Below are 13,791 nucleotides of genomic sequence, written 5' to 3' on the forward strand. Positions count from 1 at the left end.
AGCTAAAAAAAGTTTATAGGGTAATTGTACAGTAGGTAGATTTTTTACTTGACGAGGCCATCTCTTCCTGTAGTTAGCACTTAATTTCTTCGGCAAAACGTTTGCCTGGTAATGAAGTGACTCGAGTCGAAACGATGTAAACGTAGACCCACCTAGAAATTGCGCTTAGCATTAGGTCGTTGACAGACTTTTTGCAATTTTTTGAAACTCTTTGATTTGACGAACAGGCGATTTTTTATTTAATGATATATTTTGAATAAACTAAGTTAAAGCTACCCATGAGTTTTCGAAATACTTCTCCTACAGTAGATTTTTGTCTACTATCTTCAACTATCCAGACCTAGCTCTGCCAGTAAGCCAGCTCTTAAAAAGGAGATAGATAGGAAAAAGCATATGAATGCGGAGGTTTAGCATCAATTTAATTTTTATTATTTATTAATTAACACTTAAATATTTATAAACCAGTTCAATCTTGTTACACAATGATAGGTTTCTTGTTTTTGGATGCTATTATCACAATCACGAAGAATCGTAATAATACTGATGATACTTTTGTGCATTTATGTTCCATGCAGGCGTACGGTTCCCAGCTTATTGCGGTCCTGCAGCAACGCCAACCGTTAAATCTGAACGATGTACCGCAGGTGAGTTAGTACACTGACCTCGAGAAGCTTTAATAAGCTTAAGCTTTTTTCCCGCTGTTTGGTATCTTGACAAGCCCCGCTATATAAGGTCGTATTTAACTGCAATGGCTTTCAAAGAAATAAGCCACAATATCATCAAAAAAGACACGTTCCAGTATTTGAGTAGCCGAATTTTGCCAGGCATTTTTCACTTATTGTTGAAATCGTTTAAATCCAGTGATACTGTTAACGTAACCTGTGCAACCCACTTAGGTTACATACTTGTCTCTCATCTCTGAAAGCTACATACACAATTTTGTAAATAAAGAACATTTAAGGCTAAAGCAGCTTTACGTCTAGTCGGCTATTGTAGACGTGTTGACATAGTCACTTGGGGTTTGTTAAATGACTATGGGTTGGGAGAAAAGCTACAAGTTCTCCACGAACGACCATAGCGTACATAGATAAATTTATTTGCTAACAAAATCTAATTGCTTAGAAAAAAAATTGAGGCGTCCTACCTAAAATTAGATTATGCTCAGCCGAAAGAGGTAAATTGTATACTGCTATCCTTGTTATCATTTGTTGTTATTCTAAAGCGTACACGGTCTTCTATCTCATGCCAACTTTCGGCCGAAATTGGTAGTAACACTATGATTCACTACTCATCTTCGATGGTACTCATTATTCTGTCAGATTATGTGTTTTCGAAGGTAAACGTTATGCGTTCAGTCTCAACGGTGAGACTCATGTAACAGTATATCAATAAATCTTTAGGACTGCATAATTTGTCGGCCTTAGCAAAATCGGCTCCGCGGGACTACCGCGCCTTGAATTGGTCCCGTCCACAAACCTTTTTGCAGCCATTTCTAAGATGCGAATACTATATATCCTAGCAATAGGAAATAGCCGCTACAATAAAACTGTAGTATTACATTGCATAAAACGAACGAAAAAACAATGGAGTCTGACTCGAAGACGACTTGTGAAATATGCTTGTCGAAGCTCGAACAATTACTTAAGCGATTATTTATTTCTACGTGGACTCACATTAAGACTATGTAGAAATCAATGAAGTCGCGTAGTTCCTGTTCGCATTACTCGAAGAATTATTAGCACCTCTAAGTTAGGCTTGATTGAAATCATCTGTTTTTAATTAAGCTGCTTTTCCGAATCAAAGACACGGGTCAACTAGAAGTATTGGTATCCTTTTTGTTTAACCTTATACGCTCTATGAAGCATCTCACACATAAATAAGATATTTAGGTTAGGTTTATATAATCGGACTTAGTTACATGCCGCAAATCCAGCTTCTCTAACACACAGTAGTGAAACTGATTAAATAACAATGAAACGCGTTCATATACTTTTACATCAGTTAATTCTCCAACGGCGTTTCGACTTTCATTTCATGATAGTAGCATTTCACGACGTACTAATTGAACAGTACATAGCGATACATAGTAATAAAATTTATGTAACTAAAAGAATTGTACTAAATAACAATACACTCGGTCTATCTCTTCGACAATAGTAGACAGATTTTTCGTTTCGAGGCATCGAGGTCGACATCGAATAGGAACGATGGCCTGACCTATAGCAGTATGCATTATTTCTCATTCCTGCCACGCTTACGGTTGGACAGTTGGGACCTCTAGATTATATCGATAAGCAGAGCACCGAGTATAAACGTGCGTTTACGCTTCGTAGACTTCTCGGCATTCCTTAGAAATTGATGAAGCTGTGTGGAGCGAGTGGTCGTACATAAACGACCTGCATCTGGAACTTCGACCGCTTTGTGTAACACACACATCATATACTAGAAACATTAGGGGACGACAGTTCCTTCAAGAAGCTAGATGTTAATGCGACCTACTTTTAGAAAGTTTGCAAGAATAACATATGGCTAAGAAGAGAGAAGGTAAATGACTGTGCGACAAAAAAGTATACAAATATGTTGGATGTTAAAAAGCGTATTGAAACATAGAAAATTTCGGTACAACTAGATTCTTACCGAATATTATTGCGTTGTCGAAAAAATATTAACCGTTTTTAAGCTAAATTAGCAAATATTTTATACACATTTTTATTTTACACGGTACTAATAGTATTGATATGCACCATTCTAATGGAGAACCTCTTGCCATTTGTTGGTATCGGCATATTCCATCACTGTAGAAGTTTTATGGTTTGCAGACAAAAAAAAAATTGCGACAAATGCGCTTCTGCATCTTCCTATTTAGACTGATGTAGCACCTTTAGGGAGTTCTGCAGAAACCGAAACAGACGTTAATCTGATAGGTCAAGATTCAAGCCATAGGGCGAACGCATTGAAATTTTCCAGTTCGGCTGAATTTTATTTCAGTAGTTTGTTGTAATCATGCTCGTTATTGACCGCAAAGGTCAATACCAATCGTTTTGACAAGGTGCAGCTGCTGCTCATAATGCATAATTCTTTTTCAGCTCTACCAAGCGCAGAGTATCATTTCCCCTGGCGTTAGTGTGGACTTCGTCACAGATCATCAAGCATATAGTTTATCCTCCTTTATTTGTACATTGGCCGACCAGTAACAGGATAATTTTTCACATAAACATTTTTACAATGAATTAACAGAACCATCTTTGAGCCGTTGCGTCCGATGATCGCCCACCTCGATTATAAGGGGCGAATATTTGTACGAACCCGAGCACCATCTGCGCCCTATAGCCCTATAACATTTTTAAATATAACCAACGAGGTAACCTATCTATGTTACCGATCTTCAAAATGTTCTATTTTACATCGGACTAAAGGCATGCCAATCTTAGCACATTCTTAGCGTCCAAATTTCAGCTTTTAAACGATATCAACATCTACCCGACGCAACTCTGCTGTCGTACTGTATACTGACTGTGTGTCAGCTTTATCTGCGCTATTAGAAAAGACAAAATATAGGACATGTCCGAAATATGTCTGTTCAGTAATTGTAAAGCGAGAGAGTTAATGGTCTCTGCAGTGCGCTTAAAGTAAATAAGTCTATCCTTATTGGAATATTAAAACGACATGTCCATTTAAATGGCATATGGAAATATTTTTATCCCTTGGAAATAAGTGCCACTGTATATATTCAGAAGACATAATTTTAACTGACTGCAATGCAAGCCACGAGTATAGGGTGCTGCAATGTCGGAGCTTCGATCTAGCTCTATAGTAATAGGTCGGATCGATGATTTTAGTACTACCATACAAACTGTACACTCTAATTATTCCAATCATCAAAATCAGTATTTTCCAAAAAAATAGTTTGGTACTACAAAAATTCGGAAACTTTTGAGTATAATTGCAATTTGTCGTAGACCTTAATCCTTCGTTTATATTTAAGCGCTGAGCTTTTATATTGTTAAGTATTACTCATTACAAGGTATATCATTTCCCGAATGAATTCCAAACGATCGGAGTGTCGTATTCGCGGTCCTGGTTTGGGGCCCTTTTGCTCAGAAAAGCAGCGAAGCAGCTCAGCTAAGTCGAGTCGCTAAACGCCTTCTTAAAACCGTATTTTCTGCTAAAGCCGTACCTTACGCATTGATCCTCTGAGGAGTACTTAAACAGTCCTAGAATGAAGAGCGAACTTCGCGGAAAAACGGTGATTTACGACAGCTGAAATGTTGTTGCCACCACTGCCTGTCTCAAGATGTAAGAAGAAAAAATATACCAATTATTGAAGGCTAGTTGTGGTTTCCCATAGCCGGACATTGACTTAGCAGGAAATGTTAAAGAATATAGGATACAGAGGTAGCATGGTTAGGTCGACGTACAAATGTTTATTTCGACTCCAGTAGGTACGCGAGATGGCAGCAAACGACTACCAACTAATGTTCAAGAGAAATCAGCAAAAAAATTTTAACCATGTCGTTACCTATATTTTGCCCTACGATGAGGAATAAGGTAATACGTGACTTATTTATGTCCAAGTTGCTATACATATTAACAACTATTTTAATATTGTTTTTTTCTTAGAAACGTCATACAGCAGTAACGCTAATGCAGTAGGTGACGCTGAAAGGCTATCCTTCGACTTTTTGCCAGCTGTTTCTACAGAACGGTTTCTATTACGTTATGAGCTGTTTGTTTCTTTCAACAATATATTATTTTACCCGTTGACTAAGGTGCAATCAGATAGGAGTAAGCTAATGCTTGACGATAGGTACAGGCTTAAATTTAAGAAAGAAAACGCCTAAATTAATTATGTCCTCTTTTATTAACTAATTATGATTGTGGTCGCTCAGAGTAATGCGCACAAGCGTACTAATAGTAAGAAAATCTATTTAACTAATGTCTGACGGCATTTTAACGGTTTCGAGAGTGGGGAGCAAAAATCTGCATGTTTTTATTTAAGTTTTCTCTATCGTCCTGTGAAGCTATTTTAAGCATTGTTGTTGACAAACAGTCTTGTGCAAGTGCAGTCATAATAAAGCGGTGGTACGCTCGTCCCTTAACTAGGCGCAATATCTCTCTTTTTTTGTGGGTCCTATGGTTTCTCGCTAGGATTGACTGCTTAAGTAAGTTGGTAAGACAGACAGTATTATCATGCACCGAGTAACTAGCGTTGCATGGACCAGTGTTTTTTTTACCCCTATGATATCGTAGTTCTTTCTACGCCTGCTTGACGGCGAAATCCGATTTTCTCGTCGTTACTGTCTTTGGCGAGTTGCTCTGATCGTACTTCTTTCCTGACGAAGGAATAATGTGCATATAACGAGTGGACTCCGGTCCGTTTGGAAGCTTACAGCATGGCAGCCTTTCTTTGTGGAATATGACAGCCACAAAAAGTGTAATGAAGACTTTGGCACTGAAAATAGCTTACTAAGTAGGCAGTAGCAGACGAAGCAGATAAATTATGACTGAGTACGTTTAAAGCAAACGATGTTGGGCTTATACATCAGGCTAAGCAACCTCTGTAGTTCTAAATCAAAAACGGTTACTAACTTATAGTACGTCTTGCAGTGCTTAATAATCACATAGACTAACATCGTTGTTTAAGTGAAGCTGAGCACCCGTGAACTGATAACTCTAGAGAAGAGTGTTATCGCCAGGCCAGAGCGAGAGGGCCGATAATATTGTATCGAAATGTCAGGTCCTTTGGATGAAAAATTTGAATAGAATTTGGTCGCTTTTGGGAACAGATAAATGTAAGCCTCATTTAATAACTCTAGCCGTTTAGACAAAGACTAGGTATGTTGAAAACAATTAACGGTGATTCTATGTTTCCACTTGCCTTATGGAATGAATTCTACAGATCGAGACAAACGATCTTTGTTTTGAATATAAGCAGGATGACTCATTTATGATATTGGGGGTGGTAAGGTCTTATAACAAATTACGCATACATTCTCGTAGTCTTGGAATTGATTTCGCCTCTTTATTTACCACAGCCCTTGCGCTCGAACGACATCTATGCACCGAAACAAATTCATGGGTATGTACCTGCCAGCGCTGCCTCATGATAAACGCTAACAAGTGTAACAGACGCATAAATTGGACAGACGTCTTAGCTCCGTAACGCTCGTACATAAAGATATTCTACCACCTGGTTGACCCTTTAAGATGGAAATTCTACATGCAGTCTCTAAAAATGAATGCGTCCCTCATAACAGAGACGAACGGTCATTGCCAAGTGCGAAGTTAGCCGCCATAACTCTGCTGCTTGAGCTGTAAGGGCTTTGGAGCGACCTTGAAAGCCTTTTTGACTGCGTTGCTACCGTAATCAGCAATAAAATTCTGTCTGGCGACGTATGTGCCAGAGAACGTGTGACGCACTGTTATTTAACACGACTTTCGTGAGGGGCGGCCAAGGGATGTATGGGGTGACCTCAATCAAAGCATGCGCGCCTTTGAGGTTGGCCAATGCAGTGGTTATTTTAGGCTTACCGTTGTTTTTAGTGAATGCCTCGTCACAGTAGGCACAGTGCGGGGTCGCTGCTTTTTTCGTCATGGCATTGCACTGCCGGACGCAATGACCGTTGCGATGAGGGTAATGAATGACGATGTATTGAAAGCAATCATTCCGTATCTCTGACTATTATGGCCGACAATCGGTGACGCGACGGTCGTTGTTTGAAGGGGTAACCATTCTTTGGATCGCACATTTACGGTTCATTCGTTCGTCTCCAAGACTAAAATTTACCGCTTAAGATACCAGAGTTTCGATAGGCAGCCGGCGACGATGACGCTCCGCCCCAAGCAGATAGTACAAAGCAAAACGACGTGAGCCGTAAAAGGCACCAGGTGCAGCGAATGTATTCTCTAGACGTGGAATCTTAACATAACAATCAAATTTCTGCTTCAATATACGCAGGTGGTGTATTGAAGTAGGCGAAAGTGTCCAACATATTCGTGTTGAGCGTCGCGTCTTCTTGTAGTACTATTATAACTAGAAAAGTCCAATGTTCAAAAGGAAACAGTTTATCGAAGCCACCTGAGATGGTGCTGATGAGCTGAGCTTTGGAAATATGGATAGAAAATTATCGTTTTAATTTTTTTCTATCGTTGAAAATCTAAGTCCACTATCAATTCATGTAATTCTTACCTTTGACATACAAATTTGTTAGTTAAACATATATAAAAAAAATAGTTTTCGGTCCTTTGACCTTCGCATATGATACAACCCAGCTATTATTACGGAGATCCAATCGGTTAGTGGGATGTAAAAATCATTACATCCATAAAAATAATTTTAAGCCGCACTCATACTCACTCTTACGGTAGCTTCTATGTGGTATCTATACCCGAGCCGACCCTATTCAGGTGTTCAAGCACAAAAACTTCCCGTCTGCAAATGAGTTTCTTTGTCGACGTTGTGCTTGGCAGTCATTACCACTGCGTGCGCTCCTTGGCATCGAACTTTCTTGGAACGTCTGAGTTTCATCCACTGAAGACTCTACTGAAATGGCTTATTTAATACCCTTCTTCCACTTGAACGAAAAGTAACACAAGTGGGAATAGAAAAATACACCGATATTTTTCTAACAGAATGTTATTCTCAGGGGTTTGCTGCCAGCTGTTATGTTTCAATGACTCCAGCTACAAAGTTGCTTTCTTAATTCACGCTTCGTCTCCCACGTGTGACCGTAGAACTCAAGTACAATACCCTTCTTATAAGGAGGAGAAACCTTTTACAGAAGCTGCGTACGTCTTTTACGCAACGATAGCTTCGCCTGGTTCTTTTTTAAAGGGGCATAGAAAAGGCCCAACTCACTGTGGTTGAACTATGCAGCTAGCGAGTGGGGCAGAGATTTTTTGTCTTCTTCTAGTTGACTCCTAGCAGCTTATATATGTACAATAATAATAATAATCGTTATTAGCTGTAGAAGCTGAAGAAAACATTACAATTTTGGTGGCTTGGATAACCTTGCTGAAGCGATATACACGTCTCTACAGCATTATATGTAATATAAATTGATTTTAACGGTTACTCTAATCTGTACAAAAAGAACTTATCTGTCATTATTCACATAGCAGGTCATCGTCACGGTCACATTTTGCATTTTTTTTTTTAAAGACCTGAATGTAGCAGCTTGAGGATAGGAAGTAGACGGGTTTATCGTACGAATTTTGCCGCTGACCTTGCCACACGAGACCAACCGCAGATCTCTACGGCTGCCTACAACCAGTATACCGAAACGATCCCATTATTATGAACAATTAAGTACGCATACTCAGAGACTATACGCTGTTGACGCACCGACGGGCAACATACGAGTTGACATAGAGAATCATACTACGACCCCATAGCAATATCAATAATCGAGTATTTCGCTCTCTGTATAACATTAGATGTTATACAGATACGCGCGATGAATAAGGGTATCATATGAAACATTCATTTCCATGCTTTATCATTCTATTCCACAGGTAGATCGTCAGCCCCTTGGCGTCTATCAACACACGTTCCAGATCCAATGTGTGCATCAATGATTTACAATGTGTTTTTTCAGCCACGCTTCGGGCGCCGTTTTAATAAACGAATTTCACAGAGTTCGCTCCATATCTTGCCAGCCAGGTCGTTTACCGTTCTAATAAATGCCATCTTGTCTTAGAGCGCGGTTGTGTAAAATATGATTGTACGACAAAAAATAACGACAACTTTTTAAAAATCTGGTTCAAAGGTAAAGACAAAAATCTATTAATGAAATGGGTTCATCTTGAAATCTGCGCTTCACAACGTACCTATTCTGAAGCATGTTTAATCACGATACTTCTTTACTTGGGACGAAAATGAGTATACATCCAAGTGTAAACTCCTCTTATGTCCCATATGAGATTTTGGTCGGCCGCATTTGCCGTATCCTCTATTAGAAGCTGCGACTCTTTTACTCTAAAAGTTCGGTCCTTGGCCTACAACAGGAACATCACGAAGCTCTCTTAAACACAGTTACACTTGGTGCAGTATTATATATACACACGTATTAGGCATGTTAAAAACTAAAATGGAAAATTTGTCAGTTGATTGCTATATGGGACGTTAAGGATAGTCCTATTCATGTCTATTAGCTAGACACAAGTATTAAGTAAGAATTAAGTAAGTAAGAATTAAGCTAGACACAAGTAAACCTAACTCGTGATATGACAAACGTTCCGCGCGTAGCTTATACGAAAAATAGTATCGTATCATCTAAAAAGTACGGAGCCTATAACGTGTTATGGAATATTCTTAAGAACAAATAACCTGCACGATCAAATATGTCAAGCTGATATTAACAAAGACACACGATGGCGTTGCTGTTGACGGTGGAGGATAACGAACAAATGTTTACTTTTTTTGTCGTTTTATTGATTTCTTACCGGCTAAGAACCGGTCGATTGAGACGTGTGAGGTATCCACTAATCGTAAATGAACATAGCCTTTACAAACGTGTATAGCTGACAACATTTAAACACGTGCTCGCGAACGCTTGCTAGCATTAGTGTGCGATGGCCAAACAGTGCCTGAGGCTTTTATGATTCGAAACTACAGAGCTATACTGTCATTGTTGTTATGACGGTTGCCGTTTTTATTACAGGCGGCTCGTGATGAGCTATCAACCCTAATCGGCGTCAGTCTCGTAACATTACTACTGGTTCCAATCTTTCATCCAACCAATGCCGACCGGTTAACCCTGATCGCATGTTTAGCCAATAAAGGCGGTGGGAGTGAGCCGAGCAGCGACAATGCCACGAAAGAAGGCTCGCTCCAATCGGGCGACTACGCTTTCAGCGACGACGATCGAGTTCAGGTCTGTTCATTTAGCTTAATCATCGGAGGATATTCCTTCTATTTCTAAGCCAACAGTATGAGTAGGCCTTCCTAACAGGCGCAAGCAAATGAGAAGATCCTAACGATAAAAGCAGAAAGTGCCATGTTAAACATCGAACAGGCGATCCAACGCGGACTGTGCCGACGAAAAAGCATGCGGTGTTATGCTAGTGGGATTTCTATGAAACATTCTCATGGCGTTATGTAGTGTACAGATGGAATCAAATCAATGGACAGCAGCGATTAAATAAATACATGAATCGCCAACTGCTGCGATTGGTTAAATAAATTATGACAATTAGCTATTATTAGCATGAAAATAATAGTAACTTCCAAAAATAATAAATATCCAAAAAAATAGAGCACGTTATTGCTGAACGGATGCAACGATACCAAGCGTCATAACATATACACCTTTTTGTCACTGAGAATCCGTCAACCTGATGAAGATCATCCTAGTCTATAGTCTTCCTTATTATTCTTATCTTAGTACGAAGCTAATCATTTTTCTTATCTTTTATGCCATAGTAATCACTATAACTCATTTACATTGTAAAATTTCTATTGGTGTCGCACAGACCGACAACAGAAAAATGGCCACTTACGTAGATGTAGTAACTACCCCACATTTTTTCAATAGGTATGCCAATGCCAGGTCGATTACGAGGGTCGTAGTGAACGTTTTGGAAAACGCCAGCTTTCCGAACGGGCCTTTCAAGTTCGTGTACGCCTTAAAAAGAGCCAATCGTATACTGAACCTCGTCGCCCATTGGTGTTCGAAGGAAACTCAGAGAGCATTACATGTTCAAAAAATTTAAGGAGGCATCCATTAAAATACAATAAAATTCGCCATAGCCTTAAGATGCGGTCAGTTAAAGATCGTACTAAGCTATCAGGTCACGCCTTATGCAATCGCTTCACTTGAGTGTGGCAATATTGCCCCGATTTGAACCATGTATTGCATTGAGGTTTCATATCGTTTGCTGAAGCTATCGTACCTTTAGATTTCTCTCAGTTAAAAACTGTTATTCTTAACTTCAACGCATATCTTCAGTCTAATAGACGTGGTGTACCATTACATTCGTATACACGGGCCTTTACCATTTATATAATTGGCATATCGCGGCCAAAAACCTGCCTGAAACCTAAGTTATCATAAAATAACATATTATCTTGATAAAAGCATATTTCACGATTTCTTTTGTCTTCACTTTTGGCTGGCCCAAATCTTGGAATCGTATTCAAGCTGATGTTGTCTTTGACGCCTAAGACAACCGTTCCTTCATAAAACCACAGTTTAGTCATTTCCATTATTTTTTGCTGAGCGTACACGTAATTGAATAGGCGTAGGATGTCTTACCGACGGCATTTATTTAATTACTAGATTATGAGCGATCGTGCCGTCAACACTTTTTGCCTTTTGATAAACACTACTTTCAACTTCCTCTGGCAAAATGGCAAAAGGCCATATTACCGCTACGCCATTATCTAAGGTCAGCGTTGAACATGCTGGAAAAGCATTTTAACTCGACGATTATTTACAGTTTACTGTGAATTCTACATAGACCTGGCCAGCTTTCGATGATCGTTTATCGGTTCGATCAATGACTGATGAGAAAGTCAAAAGTGGTCTATATATATGGATGTACGTGTGCTTATTTTAATTAAGTTTCCTTGCAGGTTTCCGAGTGCATGACGGTCGTCTCGCCCCAACTTTTACGCACAATGGCCTGGGAGGAGGAAAAACGGCTCCGAGAAGAATGCCAGAGTCTACTCACTGTTGCACGGAATCTGTTCACGCATCTTGGTACGTGGTACATCGATTACGTCTACAGGCATGGCTTTCTAGCCAGTTATGTACTTGTTGTGTTCCTTCTCCACACGTTACTATGTGACTACGATTCCTCCTACACAGGATTTTTATGAGATTCATAAACTATTCCACATTATTTATTGGACAGCTGCATTTTATCGCTCCAAAATCGTATACACATAAGCGTTTGTCAAAATTATGAAATCAATTGGTATTGCAGAACAGTATACAACCGCCATATTAAGCCGCAACCACCGTAATCTCCATTGGTAATGCCTTATGTTTAATCAAATATAGCCCACTGATAACATCGTGAAAGTCATTTTTGTTTTTGGATTGTGTCTAAATAACAACTATGCACATTGCGTAGACCAAGTGATAGTCGTATATTTTAGTTCTTCTGCCCAGTTTTTGGTAAAGTCAATATCCTCAGAGCACTGGTAATATGGTCAACGAAACATCAACTAAATAAGGCGTGTCTATATTTGTGGTGCTAAAGGCTCATTGCCGTTACGCCGCATAGGCATAAAGACCTGTCATACACAGGAAGTAGCCAACAGACGCTGACCTCTGATAACTGCTTCTGCAAATCGAGTCATCTACCATATGCTTTTTTCTTACAACAATAATCTCTTACGTCCTACATTTTTTTTTAACGTTCCCCGTTCGCGAGAAATTAATTACCTTCTTGAAATGTCAGAGTTTTATTACAATTGAATATATATTCTGGCATAAAAGGTCTACTAGATTATGTTTAACCGATCCGACACCCTCAACGTATTTCCATTGGAACAAGCAGACAAGATAAAAATAAATTTCTTTTTAGGTGACGAGCTTAAGCTTTCAAATGTTCTAGCCTTTACGACTTTAGAAAAATTTCACCGCTGTATCTTGTCAATGCTGACTTAGTGTCTTTTGTGTATTGAAAGAAGGGCATTTTCGTACTTAGACAAGACAACGTTCAGTTCTGCCAGAATGACTGTATACCATATTTTGTATGTGATTGTAAAAAGCAGAAAAATAAGCTAAGCTTTCTTGGAGAGGCACACATTAGCACGTTGAGCAAAAATTAAGTAAACCCCTACCGCCAGCAATCAGAGAGAACCGCTCCGCGATTCAAAAAGGATTCTTCTTTTTTCGAACCCACCAAGTTGATGGTGGGTCGGGAACAGTTTGACAGATATCCGGGCGATTTAAAGAGACAAATGTATTCTAGATACGATTTTTTGAAAATCCGTGTTTGGTTCATCCGTTTAAAAATATCGTATTGCTCTTCGAATAGTGCTGTGAATTATAACAGTATTTTTTGAGCTAATTGAAAAATGTGTGAAATTTCGAATGATTATATGTCTGTCTCGCCGCGAAGAATTGCTAAAGGCCCGATAAACTATTTAGAAACTGGATTACCGGAAATCTAAGATTCGAACCTATCGACGGAATTGAACGGTCACAGTTGATGCTGGCTTTTCTTTGTTGTCTAATGAAAAAATCCGCGGAAAAAACACCTTAGAAAATATTGTGGTTTAGTTCGGGTGTAAATTAACTCTGATTATCGCTAATTTCTACCTAGCAACCTTAGATCGCAAGATTCAAACTTCGAGGATCGATTGCGCTTGGCTTAATTTATTATTGTCATTTCTAATAACCTTTTTAGCTTGGCCAGCCACCAGCATATTTTGTCACAGAATAATGCGATATACATTCTTTTCAACTATAAACTGAGTAAACTTTTTGGGCTCAGGGTAGAAATCACCTACAAAAGGCATTATCTTTATAAAAAGTCTTCACAAACCGCTTCACTACCATTGTGCCCTAATTCAGACAAGTCATTTGGCTCATTTAGAAGTGATAATAATACGGGACGGTTCTACAAAAGGAGACTTTCTGAAACCCGCAAATTTCACACGACTATCACTGTCTTATTCCTTCCTTAGTTTCTAACATTTTTATCACCGACAGTGAACGAGTTATTTCTAACCCCAAATCCCCTTGACCGCTGGCCATAACCTAGGCGGCTAGGCCAACCCAGATATGCCATGTCGACTGAACCAAGGGTTCGTAACAACTAATTCGTAGAGCTGAA

General features: G+C 39.2%; 1 protein-coding gene across 9 annotated transcripts in view; it reads left to right on the forward strand.

Moving 5' to 3' along the window:
* LOC111243239 (cGMP-dependent 3',5'-cyclic phosphodiesterase-like) overlaps window positions 1-13,791 on the forward strand; it is a 126,052-nt gene that overhangs the window by 59,298 nt on the left and 52,963 nt on the right. For all 9 annotated transcript variants that reach the window (XM_022788458.2, XM_022788459.2, XM_022788457.2 and 6 more), the window contains 3 exons: window positions 576-644; window positions 9,663-9,875; window positions 11,576-11,702. In XM_022788458.2, coding sequence (XP_022644193.1) covers window positions 576-644; window positions 9,663-9,875; window positions 11,576-11,702 — 409 coding nt within the window. The remainder of the gene's footprint in view (window positions 1-575; window positions 645-9,662; window positions 9,876-11,575; window positions 11,703-13,791) is intronic.

This window comes from Varroa destructor, unplaced genomic scaffold (assembly GCF_002443255.2).
Source record: "Varroa destructor unplaced genomic scaffold, Vdes_3.0 BEIS01000001.1, whole genome shotgun sequence".
Classification (NCBI taxonomy): Eukaryota; Metazoa; Arthropoda; class Arachnida; order Mesostigmata; family Varroidae; genus Varroa; species Varroa destructor.